The 21,180-nt window shown below is 44.2% G+C and overlaps 1 protein-coding gene across 1 annotated transcript in view; it reads right to left on the bottom strand.

The window, feature by feature from the left end:
• Positions 1-302: 302 nt before the first annotated feature.
• Positions 303-21,180, bottom strand: part of scarf2 (scavenger receptor class F, member 2) — a 45,207-nt gene continuing 24,329 nt past the window's right edge. Inside the window, exons 8-12 of the mRNA XM_072664599.1 lie at positions 20,121-20,224; positions 17,643-17,757; positions 16,159-16,283; positions 7,913-8,065; positions 303-7,100 (exon numbers count right to left, since the gene is read on the bottom strand). Coding sequence (XP_072520700.1) covers positions 5,968-7,100; positions 7,913-8,065; positions 16,159-16,283; positions 17,643-17,757; positions 20,121-20,224 — 1,630 coding nt within the window. The 3' untranslated portion in view covers positions 303-5,967. The remainder of the gene's footprint in view (positions 7,101-7,912; positions 8,066-16,158; positions 16,284-17,642; positions 17,758-20,120; positions 20,225-21,180) is intronic.

Genomic DNA, 21,180 nt, shown 5'->3' with positions numbered 1-21,180 from the left:
ATAGATAGCCAGATATACAGACAGATAGAAAGACAGACAGATAGAAAGCTAGATCGATAGATAGATAGATAAACAGAGAGACAGACAGACAGACAGACAGACGTTTGTGATGTTAATGTTTAAGAAATCTGACCACTGTTTACATTATACACTTCAAACTGACAGTGTTTAACTAAAACTGCAAAAAAGTTTATTTGGATATGAAATCATACTGGTTATTATTATTATTATTATTAATAATATCAGTATCCGCCCTGGTGTGATGATCTACGATGAAAATAAATTCAGACGCAGTCCAAGTCTTCAGGTTCAGGAGCTACAGGTTTCTTTTTTTTATTTCCAAAAGTAGGTAATGAACAGCCACAACATCAACAACGTCAACACAAACCGAGAGGCATCGCAAACGCAATCCACGCCCACAGTCAGACTCCTCAATTCAGGGCCCGGTCAGGCCCCGGTCAGAGCGGAAAACAGTTCTTCAGTCTTTCAAATCCTATAATACCTTATACTGCAGTTGGAAAAGCTTCGGGTTCTGTGCAAAAACATGAACATCTGTTCTTTGTCGAGGATCCTACACGAGAGGATGGAGTAAAAGACACAGGACGTTACGGGTTAATACGGGTAGATAGTTGGAGAGTTGGCCTCCCACTGACCTCTGCATCATACGATTTACTGTTTGTAATAAAACAATAACTTCCACAGAGAAACGAGAAGAAACAAACAACAACAAAAACAACAACACAGTAAAAATGTTCATACACATAAACTTGTACCTGATGTTTGAATGATCAGAAGAGGAAAAAAGTGTGTGTGTGTGTGTGTGTGTGTGTAGGGGGGAAGGGGGAGGGCGGACATATTCAATCTGAAAGCCAGTTCATTTGACACCAAAAAATCAAAGACAGAGCAAAAAATATAAGTTGTATAAGCACAGCTTACAAACATAGATAACACTATTATTACAAAATATCTTGGTATGTAGAAAAATAACCATTATAAAAAGGGAAATTTGTACCATATAAAGAAAGATTGGCCCCACTTTAGAGGAAGTGTCTGTAATAACTGTGTAATTACACGTTAACAGTCCATATAATACCAACAATGTAACTACTGGTGACCGTATTACAGCGGCACGGCGTACGCTAATACATACATGTAGCAAATTCAGCTTAGACCAACGCCTGTAAAAAAAATAACATGGGCATTGTGCTTCCACTGCGTTTCTATTACTGATTAATTACATAGTTATTCATTAATTACACGTATCAGGACTGTGTAAATGTGTCCTTACACAAGCTAAACCGCTGTAATTCCGCCCTATCGCCTCTATTACAGTAGTTACACTGTTATAACAAGATTATTAATGTGTAACGACACAGTAATTAGAGAAACCCAATACAAACCCTTACTTTACATTAAATTTAACAACACTGACTGCGTTCAGTACACACTAGCACCACCGCCACCAGAGCTGGAACTCATACTGTACAATTATTAATATTTTTTTTTTAATGAATGCCTTCTTAATCGTCCAGTTTTTCATTATTATTTTTTAATCATCATTTCTCAGCCACTGTCTTCATTTCTGCCGATCAGGATTTTCCCAGCGTGGGCCAAGAATAACCTGCAAGTGCTTTAAGGCTCAAAGACGTGACATTACACTCTAACGGCTCGTCAGACGTAGTCATTTTGTCCGGGTTTGATGAGAAAAGCTCGGCTGGTTTGTTTCAGCTAGCATTTATGTGGTCGGCTTGTTAGGGGTGAGCGTGTGGGAACTAGCTGGGTGGATCTGGCCCAACCGTGTCCCCTGAACATACTGTTCGACAATGCCTAGGAGAAGCGGGGCCTCCACTAGGAGCGGCGTACTGATGCCAAATACTATACGTTGTGTATAAAACAATAGTGGTGATATACTGCAGGCACTACTGTAGATGAGGAATAAGGATACTGGTGTATAATGCTGTATAAGTGCACTTCTGGATGTGTACTATGATATATATATATATGCTGTTATATGCATTTGTAATGCATGCCCTATTAGGTCCCTGTGGCTTGAGGCACATGAGGCGTAGTGCACTCATGGGTAATGCTTAACAATGCTGGGAATTCAGCTGAGGCACTCTGAGAACTCAGGAGTCTTCATATAAACACATACAAACACACACACACACACACACTCGAGAGCTTGAAATATTTGTCCAAAGCCATAACATTAACACCATCCTCCTTGTTTCTACACTCATTGTCCATTTTATCAGCTCCACTTTCCATATAGGATACTGCATACTCTGCATACTACCCCACAAGACTGACCACCGCAGAACAGGTCATCATTCGGGTGGTGGGTCATTCTCAGCACTGCAGTCTTTAAACACCTCAGTTTCACTGCTGGACTGAGAACAGTCCACCAACCAGAAATATCCAGTCAACAGTGTCCTGTGGGCAGCAGTGTCCTGTGGGCAGCAGCGTCCTGTGAGTACTGATGAAGGACCAGATGATGACCAATGCAATAGATACAGAGCATCTGTCTCTGACTTTACCTTTATCTACAAGGTGGACCAACTAGGTAAGGGTGGACAGTAAGTGGACAGACAGTGTTTGAACACTCCAGCAGCACTGCTGTGTCTGATCCACTCGTACCCCCAGCAGTGCAACACACACTACTAACACACTCGCCACCTCCATGTCAGTCAGTGTCACTGCAGTCCTGAGAATGACCCTCCGCTCAAAAAATACTACAGTCTGCTCTGTTGGGGTCCGTCCTGTGGGGTCCTCAGCATGGAAGAACAAACAAGGTGAAGAGAAATGGAAAATGGAAGATGAAAATGGAGAATGGAAATGGGATGTGGGAGCTGGTAGACTGGACAGTGAATGTGGAAACAAGGTGGATCGGTGCAATTATACATTAATAAAGCAAAACCTGGGTATTATTAAACAGCTTATGTCAGCATACTTAGGCTAGATGGCATTGGATGTTTTAGGATAGCACCTTATTTGGAGGCTACCTACTTACGAACTTAAGCCCCTATGCTCCGTGACTTTCATCACACCCTAAGGATTACTAATAGGTAACTACCGGCAAAGCAGTGCAAAGTAGCTGCAGTTGTTACTACCCACCAGTAGTTCCAAGGAGTTTAAGGGGTTAATAACACAGTTATAAGCACTGAATAAAGCATTTATAAAACAACACTTGAGTTTCACAAACAGCTTATGTCACTTGCAAAATGATATTACGCAAGTATTACTGTATTGGCGTCAGACTGAAGGATATCAGTTTTAAGGCTGCCTACTTTGGGAGTAAATGACACATTTATAAGCATTGAATAAGATGTTTATTAACTATGTAGAAAGCTATGTCACTAATGATGAGATATATGAGAAATATCAACACCCTCTGTCACTACAGACAATGCGTTATGTCACTGTTCCAGTGGCCTAAGGTAAATGATCTTGTACACAGTCATATCAGAACATTATGCTTGGAATGAACTCTGCCCAGGACAAGGTTTGCTGCCTGTATAATTAAGCGAGCACACCAGTCAGTTGTTGCAGAGTGCAAAACGATCAGCATGGACAAAGGACTGACTGATCTGATTGATCAGAGAATGGGCTTCCCACACATTAAGTGCCTCCCAATGCCATGACGCTGGTGCCCCATGGGTAATTGATGCCAGATGGGAGCGACGACTCTGGCCAGTGGTACAGAGCAATCGACGAGCCACTGTTGAGCAGATAGATAACCTCTATAACGAGCACCTTCCATCACCTAATGCTACAGTCAATACCACAACGTCTTGCTAGTGTTGTCCGAGCCAAGGGTGGTAATTCCCATTATTAGGTTAGTGGTCATAATAGTCTAATATGACTGTGTATTTGCTTAAAGGGCCTTCATTACACTCAACTGATGTCCATTTATACTATGTTATTGACTAGGAACCTAGCAGTGGATCTACAGTTGCCATATACTGTATCAGTTCTGTGAGCGATCCCTCAGGAAAACGTACAAGAGGAAAATATGTAAAAAATGATCATTTTAGTTTGAGAGCACAGACGTGATATATGGTGTTAATTAGGTCTCTGCTTTCTATTAGTTCCATTCGTTGACTTCAAGGAGAACGCTCTCAGGTTATAGTCGGGTTTGGACCAACATTTCAGGCTCAATAAAGCTCTCAAACAAACACTCGCACAACAAAAGGCCTCAGCGTTACAAGTAATCACTAGCTCCATTTGTTCACTGTTAATTTTCTCAGTCTGTCCTTCTATGAAAGCGGCAACAGACTTGTTTGTGTAACTGTAACACGACACCATCTATCAATCTCTCATCAGTCTGAGGTCTGTTGCCCACATGCTCTGATTGGAGCGAAGGCGACGAAAACCTCACTTTCCAGGACTTTCGTCGCCACGTCCAGCCTCTTTACTACTGAAAACAAGGAGCAATAGAAACGGCAGGAGTCTGGAATAGGGGTGTAAACACCAGGCATACAAATAGGACTGGGAATCGAACATACTTTTTGTAATTGAGTATCTTTCAACACCACATTTCAGTACTAATGTAATCAGGCTTCAAAATCTAGACCTGTCTAAATGATATGCTGCTATGTGACCATGCAAACAACTCTCCATACTGCTGGGTACCACACTGGTAGTTCGAGATGGTCTGTAGCCATGTAATTATCTCTGGAAAACTTTGGAATTTATATACTAAATATATATTTTCATATAAAACTACACTGCTGTCACAATTTACATTACTTTCATGGGCCTTAAAATAGAACCCTGTGGTATGCCACAAAATATACTAACTCAACGGTTACCAAACTGTTCAGAATTGATAGTTTCTGGTTCAGAAACTATAACTGAATCCTAAAGCTAGGAGATAAGGAGTTGCAAGGTGAAAGCATTGTTCAGAAATAGGTATCAATGGTCATGATATCGTCATTAGAAAATCGTAACTTCAACAATATCCAGCATTTTTGGCCGTAAAAAAACAATCGATGCAGTCGATCTGTCACCTTCAGATGCATTTGTAGGCCCCTAATCTAGACGCAATGCCAAGAGTGGAAGAACTAAAAGCAGCTAAAATCACTGTGTCTTAACAGCAGCATTCAGTTATTTCTGGATCCCTTTCCCTTATAAACAGCTGGATGAAAACATGCCACAATCTGAAAGAGCATTGAGTTACTGCAACCAACCAACCAACATGGAATCTAAACTGGAAGCTGATAGAAGACGACTGACGCACGAGCTGATAACCTGATAAAAGCTAATTAGCAGATGTTAGGCAACAAGCGCTGTCTTTGGTCCAGTTTATGTTTACGCTTCAACCATTGCAGGGCTGTACTGATAGGACTGCACACTGCAGCACAGAGGCTTGATAGGTTGTGAGAACTGTGTGAGTATGAGGCAGAGCATTGCTGTGGAATGACAGCATCTACTTAGGGTACAATAGGGGTGGGAATCCTTTGCCTCACACCACTATGACTATGATTATCCACAGTACCATTTTTGCTCACGCTATGAGAAATGCTAACTGTGGTCAATTTATCAATCATTTATCAAAATTGACCTGTAGATCAGAAGAATACAAGCTCCGTTGGGTCATAATGTTAGAACACAGGATGACCTGAAATAGTGATGAATGCACTGATGTTTGGTGAACGTATAAATGCTGGAATACTGTATAAAATAAGCTTATAACATTACTCTGAATCCATTTAAAACTATAATGCTGATTAATTCCTTTCGAAATCTGTACAAACTTGTAAAACCTTCAAGGCACAACATGATAACCAGTGACTGTTCCTTCTCCAAGCTCATCCTGGACCTCAAACAAAGTAAATAAAGATCCGTCACGCAGCTCTTCTGATTGTTTTCTTATCACACCCATGAAACAGGAGCGTGTTAAGTGAAAGGTTCCTTTCGCTATGGGCAGCACTGCATGTCCAGCCCAGTCATTTCCAAGCATGGCGTCTATTTGACAAACTGAGGTGGCATGATGGCCGTCTTTGGAGTGGCCTTAGGTTCTGTCTCTGCTGTTCCCTCCTTGCCTTTCTTCCTGGGTGGTTTTTTAATGGGCGTTTTCTTTGGCATGGGGTCACCTGCATCTCCTACTTTGGTCCCATTCAAGGCCTGCTTTTCTGGGCTTTTGGGCTCAGGGGTTGTGGAGTCCGTCACAGGAGCCACCATCTTCTGAAGGTTAGTAGAGGTGGGCAGAAGGGCTTTGTTTGCCCCAGTTACTGAGCGCTTGGCCTTCTGGGGCGGCGTGGGTTTCTCCCGGTTGGCCTGGGGGGTGGACACTCCGTTGGGTTTGATGCCAACTGAGAGACCCTCGTTACGGTTCAGGCTCTGGGTCTTCTCCTTCAGCTGAGCAGCCAGAAGAGTGGCCGCCTCAGAGTTTATGTGAGGGTGCATGATTATTGGGCTCTTTGGTGGCTCTTTGGCAGTTTCGCTCCCTTTCCTCTCGGAGTGGAAGTTCCCAATCTTCTTCAAGGCATTCTGGACCGCTCCGTTGATGTGCTCAATGGGGTCCGAAGCTTTGTGGGCTTTGGTCTTGCTTGGGGATTCGTTTCCGTCACCCTTCTTAGCATCTGAATTCCTCTGTTCCCCTTTCTTGCTTGACTTCTCCTTCGACCGTTGCTTCTCCTCGCCCTTTGCGCAACCATCAGCAGAGCTCCTCTTCTTTTCTTTGGGTGGCGATGGAGCCTGGCCCTTCTCTGACTGGTTGGCACCAGATGTTCCATGGATCCAGGACACTTTGGGCTTGGTGGAGGGGTCCGGAGGGCGTGGTTTGGTCCTCTCTGGAGACGGGGCCTTGTCGTTGGCCTTGGCTTCTGCTGCACTGTCTTCTTCCTCTTTGGAGTGCTTAGAAAGGCGAGCGATTCGGGCGTAAAGAGCCCCCATGGCTGACTCGGACCCACTTGTGGAGCCTTCGCTGTCGGAAGACTTCAGCAGTGGTTGCTCGCTGCCGTCATTGGCGGGTTGCTTCGTGGTTGCTCGTGTGTCTTTGAGAGATGTGTATTCTCCGGCATCCTCCTCAGTAACGGACACAGCCTTTTCTGGAGTGGTGCTGGGACTGGGCTTCACATTAGCCTCATTTATGGTATCTGAACAGACCATAAGGAAGAAGAAGAAGAGAGTATTGATTAATTAATAATGATGAGTAGTCAATGATGAGTCTTGACGCGGTAGAGTAATGACGGGGTAAGAGGAAAAATGTGTGTATTTGGTATATTTGAACCAAACCAGAGTGTTTTTTTAAGCATAAAGGGTCGAGCTACAGCTCAAATCACAAGTACACATCCTCAGACGGCTAGACGGCAGCATGGTAATGATCTTGGAGTGATGAAAAGAAAGACAGCGATATTTTTACCGACAACTAGCTAAACCTAAAGGCGAGTAGCGTATGTCTCTATTATTGTAACTAATGCAGCTTAAAAATACATATTAAACAGCCCCTGGCTCTTCCTCACCACACACACTGCTGGATGTCAGGGCTGGATTTAAGAAACATCACACATTACAGTACAAAACAGCGCCTGGGGCGATTCTTTGAGTGTCTCCGTCTGGGTTTCGCCAGCAAACCAAAATTGCTTAGAAAACACTGATCATTACTCCCCTCCTGCTCAAGCATTACAGAAGAAAATGATTCATGACTTGGCAGCATTCCTGCTGCTGACTTGGCCTTTTGTGCCATTTCCTGTTTGTATTTTCGCACACACACACACACACACACACACACAGCCCACACGCCTAAAAGCCTGGCATTACCATTCCAGCGAATCTTTCTCCACAGTCAGTCACTCTCCATCAAACTGGGTCAGCACAAAAATTGTTCAGAGACTCCTCAACTCCCCAATTGCTGCTCCCCGTCGGCCAAACAGATGGCTTATCTGTGCTGCTTTCCACAGTGACTCACCTTCGTGGGGCACGCAGTAAACAGGGCCGTCTTCGCTCGTCTCGAAAGAGGAGAAGGACTCCTGGGAGGACCAGGACGGGGTCGGTTGCTCGGCGACTGACGGGGGCTCGATGAAGCTGCAGTTGAAGGTGTTCTCGGGGTCGTGGTGGGCTACTGGACGTTTTGAAAAGAGGGGAAAAAACAAACAAGCCAAACAAACACAGGGGTCAGAACAAGCAGACTCAGGAGAATTCCTTGAGTTCTTCTGGAGACAAAGGCTCTTTTATAATTCTTAATGAAACAAAAGGGCCTACAGCCCACACAGGACATAGAAAGACCATGAAGTCCATGAAGTCGTAGGTGCTTAGGAAAGCTGCATATCCAGCCTGGACCTGGATCCAATGTAGTACTTTAGCTTATATCTAATAAGGAGTAGCAGCTGATGTGGGGTGGTGTGGTGTAGTGTAGTGGGACACACTAGACCAACTGCCTGAGGCAGTGTGGGGTTCAAATCCCTGGCTGGGAAAGTACACACCAAGAGTCCCTCACCTACCTTCCTGTGTAATGGCGTTTAAACTGGAGCGACAGCCAAATGCCATAAATGTAAATACAATTATACTCTATGGACAAAAGTATTGGGACACCTGCCCATTCATTGTTTCTTTTGAAAGCAAGGGTATTAAAAAGAGGTTCTCCCGAGTAACTGTCTTTCTACTAGATGACAATGACAATGACAAGAGCATTAGTAAGGCCAAGATGGTTGATGATCACCACCCCAACTAATCCCCAATTCCCCAAGTAACATCACTCCAGGGAACACTGGAAGTTTCTCTGGCCCACGCCTGGCATTAGGCAACATGGTGCCAATAGGTTCATGTTTATCTGCTCCAGAGAGTCCTAATCTATTGGCAGTACTGGTCCACAAGGGCTAGACAAGTATGCGTTCATTAGAAGCGGTGTCCAGAAACATTTAGACACATAGTGGAGTTATATCAGAACCGTAGCATAAGTGGTAGAAAAGTGGTTTCCTCACTCAAATAGTTTAAACATCTGGCAAGCCAGGTCATCTCGTTTGAACCTCCAGCTTATTGGCTAATAAAACGCTATCTAATTACACACGGACAGATAAGCCAAGATATGCTAACTCCTAGTGAGCTTCAGATGCGATTAGCCAGCTTCCTTTGTCAGGGAGAGCCTTTGTTTAGAGCGGGCCTCCAGACCTACTAATGTAGGTCACTGTGTTTTTTTAAGGCCAGGACTGGCCGATACTGTTTTCTGCTGACCTAGAGAAGAGGGACAGCTGTGGGATGCCTGCGGTTTATCCTTCACATCTGCTTTTGGCCAGCAAGGGCTGGAGTAGGCGCTAACCACACAGCCCTGGCCTGTTTACAACTCCCTGACACGTGGTGCGAGCTATTTGGCTTTTTATCTAAACTTTCCAAGGAAGCTCTCTTCATATCTGAGGAGTCACAGGACTTCTCAGAGAGGCTCCTCCATTAGCGTTAGGAACCCATGTACTACAGCTAAAGCACAGTGCTGCTTGCAAACAGACTGGAGTCCAAGTATAACTGCCAACCTTTTATTTTCAATGGAGATTTTCTAACCTGTACATTTTATTGCTTGCATTGCACAGCTTGTCTAGTCCCTGTAGAGAAGTACTGCCAATAGATTAGGACTCTTTGGAACAGATAAACATCACATTAGCACCATGCGTAAAGCCCAGAGCAGTATAAAGCTCCCCAGAATCGAGCTGTGGAGCAGTGGATCTGTGTTCTCTGGAATGATGGATCACTGATGCAATCAATCAAATCCTCACAGCAATGCTACAGAAATCTAGCTTTATTCCCTGGACAGTAGAGACAGTTACTCCAACAAAAGCAGGATAAGCTCTTTTTTAATAGCCTTGATTTGGGAAGAAATGGTGAATGAGCAGGTGTCCCAATACTTTTGTTCAAATATAGCAGCTTAGTACAGGTTCCAATTTTTTTTTCCTACATTAGCTCAGCCATCTCTTGTCCTCTTCCTCGCTTACATTGACACAGACACAGTTAGCAGTTAGATAACCACGCTAAATTGTAGGAATGCCACACCGTAAACTGGCACGACATGCATGTGAGAACTAAGCGCCAGCAGACTGGGGGCTTTGTTCTTTTGGGGTTAGCGAAAGGCTGACAACTGCTCGGCCCTGGTCACTGACACAGAGTGGCGAGACAGCCCACACTGGCTTTGACGCCACTACAAACCCATACTCTGTTACGGCTGTCGGGACAAATGCGCATTCCTGGCGCATCCCAGCTGTACTGACCTGCACAGCTGCGTGGAGCCGAAGCAGCAGGTGGGCCCAGCTGACCACTACCTTCGGGGTAGAAGCGTGAGAAAATACACAGGCAGGTTTAAGCCAGGTCTAGTCTCTGGAAAACCCCAAATTTCAAGAGGTTTAGACCTGATGTTGGACATAATGACCGACTATAGTGAGAGTTCGCATTTTGTCGTCCTTCGTTAATCAAAGCCCTCCTAAAACTACAAAAAAGATCTGCCCAGAACAAAACACCATCACACAGGCGAGAGGGTATCTGTGGCTAAAAACTAATGCTAGCTGAAGTCCAGCTTTTACCATCCACTTCCTTTAAAAACAAACTGGACTAGACAAAGACAACCACAATCCCCATTTGTGTTGGACACAGATGGAATTTGACCTCTGCCTTTAACCCATCCGTGCAGTGGACACACACATACACACCAGTGAGCCCACATGCCCGGAGCAGTGGGCAGTCTTTGCTGCGGCACCCAGGAAGCAGAGTGGGTGAAGGGCCTTAGTCAGGGGCCCAACAGTTGCAGCTTAGCGAACCCAGGTGTGGAACCGCTGCCACCAATGCATCGACTGAGCATTTTAGGCAGTTATTTGATGTATAAATAGTATGTCTGTGACTTCGTTACTATTTACCCCCCTGTTATTATTGAATTTCAGAATAAAACACACTGATTTGCCTTTTTCCAAAGGACTTGCGGACAAAATACTTTTCTTGTAGTGGCTGGTTTACGGCTCCCAGTAGCCCTACAGGATATACTAGCATATTTCTTCAGCTTGCTAACAGCACATCACACTGAGAGGACTTGATACCACCTCATCACCTCCAAAACTACTTGATGGAGCACCACCATCATTCCAGAGAACATAGTAGTAGTTCCACTGCTCCACAGCTCAATGCTGCTGGGGGAACTTTATACCCCTCTAGGCCACGTCTGGCATTAGGCATCATGGTGCCAATAGGTTCATGTTTACTATCTGCTCCAGAGAGTCCTATTCTATTGGCAGTACTTATTTACAGGGACTGTAAAATATCACTATGATTCAGTGTCTACTGAAACTCAAAATATACTAGAAAATATTCCTTATGTACATTAAATGTCACAGTAACTAGTATGATTTATTCAGTGTCTACCCCAAATGATGCAGATTATTCACTATTTTCAATAAATGATACAATGTTAATTACAAAAATGAATTAGTATCTACTTTAAATAATTTAGCACCTAAAATTACCTTTATTGCCTCTATTTTAGTACCTTAGTACCTATAGTACCTAAATTATTCAGTTGCTGCTGTTAATTTGAGGGTGAAGAATTGAAGTATGGGTCACCTATAGGCTCCCATATCTACAGTAAATGATCCAGTGTCCAATACAAATGACTCCATGCCTAAATAAAACCCCTCTAGGAGGAATGTTATACCCCTCTAGGCCATGTCTGGCATTAGGCAGCATGGTGCCAATAGGTTCATGTTCCAGATCTATTGGCAGTACTTCTTTACAGGGACTAGACAAGCTGTGTGTGTGTGTGTGTGTGTGTGTGTGTGTGCATTTGCACATTTGTGTCAGCGCTGGGTGCAACTTAAAGTAGCCAAATGCATTCATTAAAAGTGGTGTCCACAAACATTTGGACATATATTGTATATTAGCATACCTACTAGCCTAGTAATCAGTAGTCAGTCAAAGTCATAAAATACAGGCAGGCCATAGCCCTGTTTGCTACGCAAAGCTCTGTGCCAAATCGCCATGTGTGCTCAGTTAGATCCAGGCTAACTCTGGGTAAACCACAGCTCTGAAAGTGACTGAGGTAAATTTGGTCACTTCCTGTTTCGGGGCGCCCCAACCCCCACCTCCCCTGGAATGCTCGGGCTACTGGAGCGCCTGTGAGGATAGGGTTACAAAAAGAAGTGAAGGAAAGAAAAAAAAAAAAAAGAGGGAGGGATCGTGGCCAATGAGGATAGCAGAGCCACAGGGGTTGGACGAAAGAAAGGCCGGACAGAAAGAAGCTTAATCTAGGCCATCTTGTATATGTGTGGTGCTTTTGGTTGGGTTCATATACAACCCCGGCCTGCACATGGTTTTGTTCTGCTTTGGCTGATAAAATAAACATGGCTTTGCGTCTTGAATTTGGCCGAACATTATTTAGTTTCGCTCCACTTTGATTTGCCAGCTGAAACGCTGACGCTGAGACTCCTCGCTCCGGAAAATGGCGCCACGCTTCCAAAAAAATGCCATCTTTTATTGCTTTCGGCTCCTTATTTGTTTTAGTTTTTTTTCCCTTCGTTTTTGCAGCTTGAGGGGTTTCATTGAAATGTTCTGGAGCTCATCCTCACCCAAGCCGACAAAGATATTATTGTTTCAGTGAGTTTTTTAAACACACAGGCCCCATGAAGACTACTCTTTGACTTCTATAATGCAGCAAATTGGCGAGGAAGCACATGTCTCTCATAGGGACCGAATGGCCTGGGGCAAGTCTAGGCTTAGTAACCAGTCCCCGACCCGTGACTTGTCTGCAGGCCTTGAGCAAGCGAATCTGTGAGCTTCAATGAGGCGGTTCATGCAGTTTAAACATCGCTAAGCACAGCTGAGCCTTATTTTGTGATAATGTCCTGGACTAAGGATTGTCCTGGACTGGGGCAAGTCTAGTCGTAGTACTCAGTCCCCGACTCGTGACTTGTCTGCAGGCCATGAGCGAGCGTATCTGTGAGCTTCAATGAGGCGGTTCATGCAGTTTAAACATCGCTAAGCACAGCTGAGCCTTATTTTATGATAATGTTCTGGACTGGGACAAATCTAATCTTAGTACCCAGTCCCCGACTTGTGATTTGCCCTCTAGCCACAACTAAGCACAGCTGAGCCTTATTTTATGATAATGTCCTAGACTAAGGAATGTCCTGGACTAGGGCAAGTCTAGTGTTAGTAACCAGTCCCTGGCTCCCTGCCTGCAGGCCACAACTAACCACAGCTGAGACTTATTTTATGATAATGTCCTGGACTAGGGAATGTACTGGACTGGGGCAAGTCTAGTCTTAGTAACCAGTCCCTGACTCGTGACTTGTCTGAAGGCCACAAGCGAGCGTATCTGTGAGCTTTAATGAGGCGGCTCATGCGGTTTAAACATCAGTAATCAAAGCTGAGCCTTATTTTATGATAATGTCCTGGACTAGGGAATGTCCTGGACTGGGGCAAGTCTAGGCTTAGTACCCAGTCCCCGACTTATGACTTATCTGCAGGCCACAACTAGCCACAGCTGAGCCTTATTTTATGATAATGTCCTGCACTAGGGAATAAGCATAACCAGCCAGACAAAGGAAATTACCTCATGATAGATATGCAGTATGAGTTGTGCACAAATGTCATAGCTTGGGGTTTTCCAGACTTTTTTAGACTCCTCAACTCTGTGTATTGAGGAAGCGAGTTTATCCGTCCAGCTTCTGATATTATTGTGAACTGACGACCCGTGTTGCTGTTTCGTGGTGTGGTAACCATTATTATACCAGTATCCAAGTCCTTGTCCATGCTAATATAGATGCACTGCAAGTGTTTACCGACTCCAGACCTGAAAACACTGTTTTTGTGCTGTAGGGTAGATGCAGGAAACCAATTAAAAAAAAGACTTTCAGACAATGAATGTTCACAAAGGCTCATTCTAACAAGCCTTACCATGTGCAGTCAGCCGATTTAACCGATAATTTGCAGAATTAGAGGCAGGCGCAACATATAGAGCATGATTCCCCCCTTCTTATGACCCCACAATGCAATAATTTACAGTAGGAGCATAGCATTGATCAGCTGCACTACATGAGTATGATATATTTGTGTGACCGCTTTCATATTCTCCCAAAAAGCACCTCCTAACGGTATGCCGGCCAATCTCGCACCGCTGACCGCAAGAACACTGCACAGGGGTTCCATCCTGGCAAAAACAGAGAAGTCTTTGATTAAGGACTGAGCACTGCACCAGCCTCTCCACCACGGGAGCTTTAATAAGAAATAGGGAAATGAGAGTAGAAACCAGAGGGAAAAAAACATGGCAGTTTGGGTTCAGAATAATACAGACACATGGCTCTGCTAGGAGCCAAGAGCAATACTGGCAGAGCATTCCATTCAAATGGAACCAATGAGACCCCGATTGGGTAGCGGCGGTTCACTTTCAGCCCAACTACAGCACTTTTCGGCTGGGCTCGGATCAAACCAAGACAGAGGAGCACTAAGGTAGCGTGATGTGCTCAGTACCAGAGAGACGAGTGGCACTACATCGATCACACTCTCCGCTATGAGTGACTTGAATGGCAGAAGATATCACAGTGCACTGTTCACTAGCTGCACGACTTCATACGAGTCTGAGTCAGGTCACAAGTTTCTACAAGAGCTGAGTCTTCAGTCTCGGGAGTGTGAGTCAGAGTTAAGTTTCGAATCCCTGAGATAAAAGTTGAGTTTCGAGTCTTGGGAGTGCAAGACTGAGTGGAGTCTTAAGTCTCGGGAGTGGGAGTCGGAATCGAGTTTTGAGTCTTTGGAACGTCAGGAGGTCTGAGTTGTGTGACAGTCCGAGTCAGGACTCAACTTTCTGGAGCATGAGTCATGTCTTAAGCCTCTGGAGTGTGAGTCTGAGTTCAGTCTGATTTCTGTGGGGGGTTGAGTCTTGTTCTCTGAGGATGAGTCAGAGCCAAGTCTTGAGTCTTTGGTTTTTGAGTCTTTGAGTCTCAAGTCTTGAGGTTGCGAGGAGCAAGTCTGAGTCAGAATCTTTAAACTCTGGGATATGGAGTCCAAGTCATGTCTCGGGTCTCTGGTTTGTGAACCAGAATAAAGTCATGAGTCACTGGGACGTGAGCCAGATTCAAGTCTCGAGTCTCTGGTTTGTGAACCAGAATAAAGTCATGAGTCACTGGGACGTGAGCCAGATTCAAGTCTCATGTCTTTGGTTTGTGAGTCAGAATCAAGGCTCGATTCTTTGGTTTGTGAGTCAGAATCAAGTCTTGATTCTTTGATTTGTGAACCAGAATCAAGTCTCTAGTCTCTGGTTTGTGATTCAGAATCAAGGCTTGATTCTTTGGTTTGTGAGTCAGAATCAAGTCTTGATTCTTTGATTTGTGAACCAGAATCAAGTCTCTAGTCTCTGGTTTGTGAGCCAGAATCAAGTCTCGATTCAGTGGTTTGTGAACCAGAATCAAGTCTCGAGTTTCTGGTTTGTGAACCAGAATCAAGGCTCGAGTCTCTGGGACATGAGCCAGAATCAAGGTTAGATTCACTGGGATGTGAGCCAGAATCAAGGTTTGATTCTTTGGTTTGTGACTCAGAATCAAGTCTAGATTCTCTGGTTTGTGAACCAGAATCAAGGTCTGATTCACTGGGACGTGAGCCAGAATCACGGTTTGGTTCTTTGGTTTGTGAGCCAGAATCAAGTCTAGATTCTCTGGTTTGTGAACCAGAATCAAGGTCTGATTCACTGGGACGTGAGCCAGAATCACGGTTTGGTTCTTTGGTTTGTGAGCCAGAATCAAGTCTCTAGTCTCTGGGACGAGAGTCTGTGTCAAGTCTTGAGTCTGTGTAAGTCTGAGTCGAGTCTTAAGTCTCTGGAACTTGATACTGCGTTAAGTCTTGAGTCTGAGTGGTGCAGATCTGAATTGACAACTACAAACAACCAATGAAGAAAGAAACTAGAGGAAGATCTGTTATCAAAGACGATGGTACGCTCTTAAAAGTATAAGACCCTTGAGAAACTCTTGGAGGTTCTTCGGTTAGAAACTGTGAATCTTTTCATCTAAAAACCTTTTCTTGAAGGTTCCTCAAAGCACCATAAGAGGTTCCTCCACAGTTTTAATGTGAAAAATCCTTAAAACAGTGTAGGAGGAAAAACTCCGTCATGACCTCTGAACACCGAAGAGCAACATCCATCATCTTATTGATGCATGTCCGGTTGAGCGATGCTGTGTTGTAAGCTCAAAAATGTTGACATACCTACAACTTTGGGCAGCTTCTGCCTCCGGAGGGGGATTCTGGGCAGCTTGGTGCTGATTCGGCTAAATCGTCCACACAGAATTCTCTTGGCCTTCTTACTGTTAGTGGAGCTGTCCTGGTCTGGACTAGAAGTGGGAGGAGGAGATTAGATCAAAGAGCAAATCCATACTCAGGCCAACATTTGTTCTGGATCTGAGTGCAAAGGGCTGAGAGCTATAAACTCTTAACTCTACTTCCTTAGAGTGGCCGTGGAGGGGAATTTCATTTATGGGATGGAATTGCTCAAACTAACACAATAAATGGGGCTAACTGTAGAAACATAGAACCACTTTTGCTTCTATAAAGAACCATGTTTGTAATAGAGCTGTGTGAGAGTGAAGAACGTTTAATTGGTAAAGAAGCTTTACATCAAAGGAAGGTTCTTTAGACCTTCAGAAGTTTCTTCACACTCTCACATCGATATTACATGGGACCAAAAGTGATTCCTCTATTGCATGGCTCAAAGAACCCTAATCCTAAACTCTAAACCTAATCCTAATATTATATTTAATCCCAAACCTAACCCTAATCCCAGCCTAAATGTCAACCCAAAACATAAACTTAATCCTAGCCTTATATTGAATCCAAAACCTAAACCTAATCCTAATATTATTTAATCCCAAACCCAACCCTAATCCTAACCTTAACTTCAACCCAAAATGTAAACCTAATCCTAATTTTGTATCTAATCCAAAACCTAACCCTAATCCCAGCCTTAACTTCGACCCAAAATGTAAACCTAATCCTAATATTAATTTAATCCCAAACCTAAACCTAATCTTATATCTAATCCAAAACCTAACCCTAATCCCAACCTTAATTTCAACCCAAAATGTAAACCTAATCCTAATCTTATACCTAATCCAAAACCTAACCTTAATTCTAACCTTAACTTCAACTCAAAACTTAAACCTAATCCTAACCTTATGTTTAATCCAAAAACTAACCATAATCTTATTTTTAATCTAAGACTTAAACCTAACCTTTCGACGCAACCTAACCCCAACCCTAACTTTAAACAAGGGTTAAACCTAATTCTAAACCTAATCCTAACTTTAGCCTCAAGCCTAACTCTAACCCTAATCTTAAACCTAAACACAACTTTTATTTCACTGAACTCTGTTAGTTTTAGTCCTTTGCCCCTATTTCTGCATATTGCTGGCGGTTCAAACGGGTTTGCTGATTTGAACAGTGTAGCTTAACCTAATAGTCTAAAGGAAAAGTGACCACACATAACTGATGTCCACTGCACTGGTCTGCAGCAGCCAGATTTCTGTACAATTGAGTGCAACAGGTGCAACCGAGTGTTACACTCCTATAACTCAATCAGCAGGGCTGAGAACTGACCTCAAAACGGGTACATTTGGCTTATACTAACAGTATGAGACTTGGATGTCCTGGTATTGGGTGTGTCGGGGAGGCAGGTTTGACCTTTGCTGACTCACCTATTGCGGTTTTTGTTGCTGCAGAGGAAACAGCAGCAGAGCAGAGAGAGCAGGATGAGCAGCAGAAACGACACCAGCGTCCCAGCAGCTATCACACCCATCCGCTGGTTCGGATCTGAGGAAGCATGAGGGAAGAGTAAAGCTTCAGACACCTACACAGAGTCCAACTAGGCTACAGCGACTGTCAGCAGCTGCAGTTTCAGCATCATCGGTACTCTCGATTTACCCCCATTGTACCTCTCTGTATACACACACATAGGTCGCTTGGTCGGTCGGCCAGTAGTTAGGTCAGAAGGTATATTTGGACTATATGTCCAAATATTTGTGGACACTCCTTCTAACGGGTGCATTCAGCGGCTGTAAGTCCCTGCAGAGGAAAGTACTGCCAATAGAATAGGACTGGAGCAGATAACTATCAGCCTATTGATACCATGTCAGCATTGAGCTGTGGAACTCTCTTGTCAATGAATGCAATCAAATCCTCACAGCACTGCTCCTCCAAAATCTAGTAGAAAGCCTTCCTCCATGGACAGTAGAGGCGGTTACTCCAACAAAAGCAGGATTTTTTTCTGAAGAAACAATGAATGAGCGTAAGTGTCCCAATACTTTTGTCCATATTGTGTACTATATATTGTTTACTTTTCTGAGTGGTTAACGAACACGGATCAACTGCATGTTTCATTAGAAAGATGTTTAACTTGGTTCTCCAGCCAAGTTCGAGGAACTTATGTGTTCTCTGGAATGATGGTGCTCCATCCAGAACTTTTGGGATGAGTTGGGGGAGTTGGGACAAGGACAAAGTATGCAGAGAAACAGATGGACTACCTAGTTCTCCTACATGGTAACATGGAGCTGTTATAGTGGAGAATGGGTGTAGAAACAAGGAAGTGGGGTTCAGGAAAGAAACCACCTGTGAACCAGCAGCAGGGTCATGGGCAGCAGCACCTAAGGCTCACTGATGATCACCTGGAGGCTCCACCTCCTTACACAACTTACAGGACTTGAAGGATCTGCTGCTAACGTTAGTCTTGGTGCCAGATACCACAGCAGGACACCTTCAGAGGTCTTGTAGAGTGCATGCCATGAATGCTCAGATCTGTTGTGATGGCACATGGGGACCTCCTCAACATTCGGATTATTCAGAAGAGAGTTCTCACTGTTAAAAGTAGAAGATCCTTGAGGAACATTAAGAGGTTCTTCAACTTTAAACTGTGGAGGAACCTAAGAGGAACGATCTTAAGGAACCTTCAAGCAAAGGTGTTTAGAAGAGAAGGGTTCCTTCAAGGTTCCTCGACAGTTTCAAACTGAAGAACCCCTAAAAGTTCCTTTTCACAGTGTGGTTGTTCTGATGGAGAAGCTTCAGCAGTGTGTGGAGTGTCAGAGAGTGGGTCAGGCGTTCTCTCTCAACACAGCTGTGCAGAGGAAGGGCTGCGCTGGTGACATCAACACTGCCAAAAACCTCTGCTGACCCTTACTTCTCCCTCTTTCTCAATCTCTGTCTCTCTCTCTCTCGCTCTCTCTCTTCCTGTAGTATTTCACTCCTCTGTGAGAAGCTCGCACTAACACTGCGAGCAGGACAGGGAAGGAGCCAAAAAACACAGCCGTAAAAATCAGACACCACTCTGGAAACACCATCAGGGCCGCCGTGGTCAAAACTCCAGCTGTCTACTACGGTGACCTACATAGGACAACACACACACACACACACACAGACACTCCTAACAACGCATGTTACCCATAACAACTGCATTTTTGGGCCTATTAAGCTTTCTCTTCAGCGTTGGGAAGAAGGTCTTCAGCTTGCTCTCACACAAAGAACCCTGCATCCCCATTTTTGCACTCTTAAAGACAAAGGTAGCGTAGATACACCAGCGTAGTTATCTGCCATAACATTAGTACCACTGATTATCTTTATCCACAGTGGCATCTTTCAAGGGATTGGGGAAACTGTGATGTCTAGACGACTGGCTCAGAACATCTCCAAAACATCAGGCCGTTTTTTTTTCTGGTATGCAGTGGTCAGTACCTATCAAACGTTCAAGATGTTCAGGAAAGTAACCACCTGTGAGTCTTGGTACCAGATACCACAGCAGGACACCTTCAGAGGTCTTGTGGAGTCCCTGCCAGGAATGCTCAGATCTGTTGTGGTGGCACAAGGGGACCTACTTAACATTCGGATTAGCAGGTGGTCATAATGTTATGGCTGATCTAAAAGCTAATTCTAATTCTACTTTCACAACAACTATTCCCACTAAGAACGTTCTACCCTTCTGGAGATGACCCACCCTGCTCTTTGTGCTATAGCACACAGGCTCGCTTGACATTGACGCAATGGAACACAGTGTGTCTCAGCAGACCAGGAACTCTTGTGGGTCTCCAAAACAAATGACATAACAAAGAGTCTAGAGAGAGAGAGAGAGAGAGAGTAGGGGAGAGAGACATAAAGAGATGCAGACACACCAAAAAGGTTTCTCTTACATAAATTGCAGGCTCCAGACACCGGGTTGCAGTTTTTATCGTGGCAGGGGCACGTCTCTGCGCAGTTAACCCCAAACTGACCGAACTCACAGGTCAGATTGCAGCTGCAAGGATAAAAAAGAGAGAAAGGAATAATGTTAAACAGGCAGGGCTGAGTGTCTCGATAGCATGGTAGAGTGAGCATCACACTGAGCAATCTCTCTCCCTCTAAAAAATGGTCTCGATCCCGAAATGCTTTTGGGAAACTGGGCCTTAATCACTAACATGAGTCTAACGATGGCCAAGAAGCCCCATCCGTCTGATAAATTGGAATAACAAGAATATAAGATTTAAGAAATTCCTTCACTAAACAAATCTGGAACGTGCTATCCCTGCCCAACAACCCGCTAACTACCCCCTAACTAGCAAAATTAGCATTTCCTGGACAATACGAAGAACGGCAGCTTTAGTGGTTCCCACTTCCAGGCACCTGGTTAGTACATTAGCAGCCCTCCAGGCAGTCGCTTGGAGGTTCCCATGTGGTCAGTAGGGTTAAACTGTTTTTGCGGTGGTTGCTATGGCGTTGCATGACTAGGATGGACATTCTAGAACAGTGTGAATAAAGGATGGACATTCTGGAACAGTGTGAAAGGAGGATGAACATTCTAGAACAGAGTGAAAGGAGGATGAACATTCTAGAACAGAGTGAGAGGATGAACATTCTAGAACAGAGTGAAAGGAGGATGGATGGACATTCTAGAACAGTGTGTATGGAGGATGAACATTCTAGAACAGTGTGTATGGAGGATGAACATTCTAGAACAGTGTGAATGGAGGACGAACATTCTAGAACATTGTGTATGGAGGACGAACATTCTAGAACAGTGTGAATGGAGAATGAACATTCTAGAACAGTGTGAATGGAGGACGAACATTCTAGAACAGTGTGAATGGAGGACGAACATTATAGAACAGTGTGAATGGAGGACGAACATTCTAGAACAGTGTGAATGGAGGATGACAATTGTAGAACAGTGTGTATGGAGGACGAACATTCTAGAACAGTGTGAATGGAGGATGA

This window comes from Salminus brasiliensis, chromosome 20 (assembly GCF_030463535.1).
Source record: "Salminus brasiliensis chromosome 20, fSalBra1.hap2, whole genome shotgun sequence".
NCBI classification, from domain to species: Eukaryota; Metazoa; Chordata; class Actinopteri; order Characiformes; family Bryconidae; genus Salminus; species Salminus brasiliensis.
The sequence above is the reverse complement of the archived record's forward strand: the minus strand, read 5'-3'. Positions and strand labels throughout refer to the sequence as shown.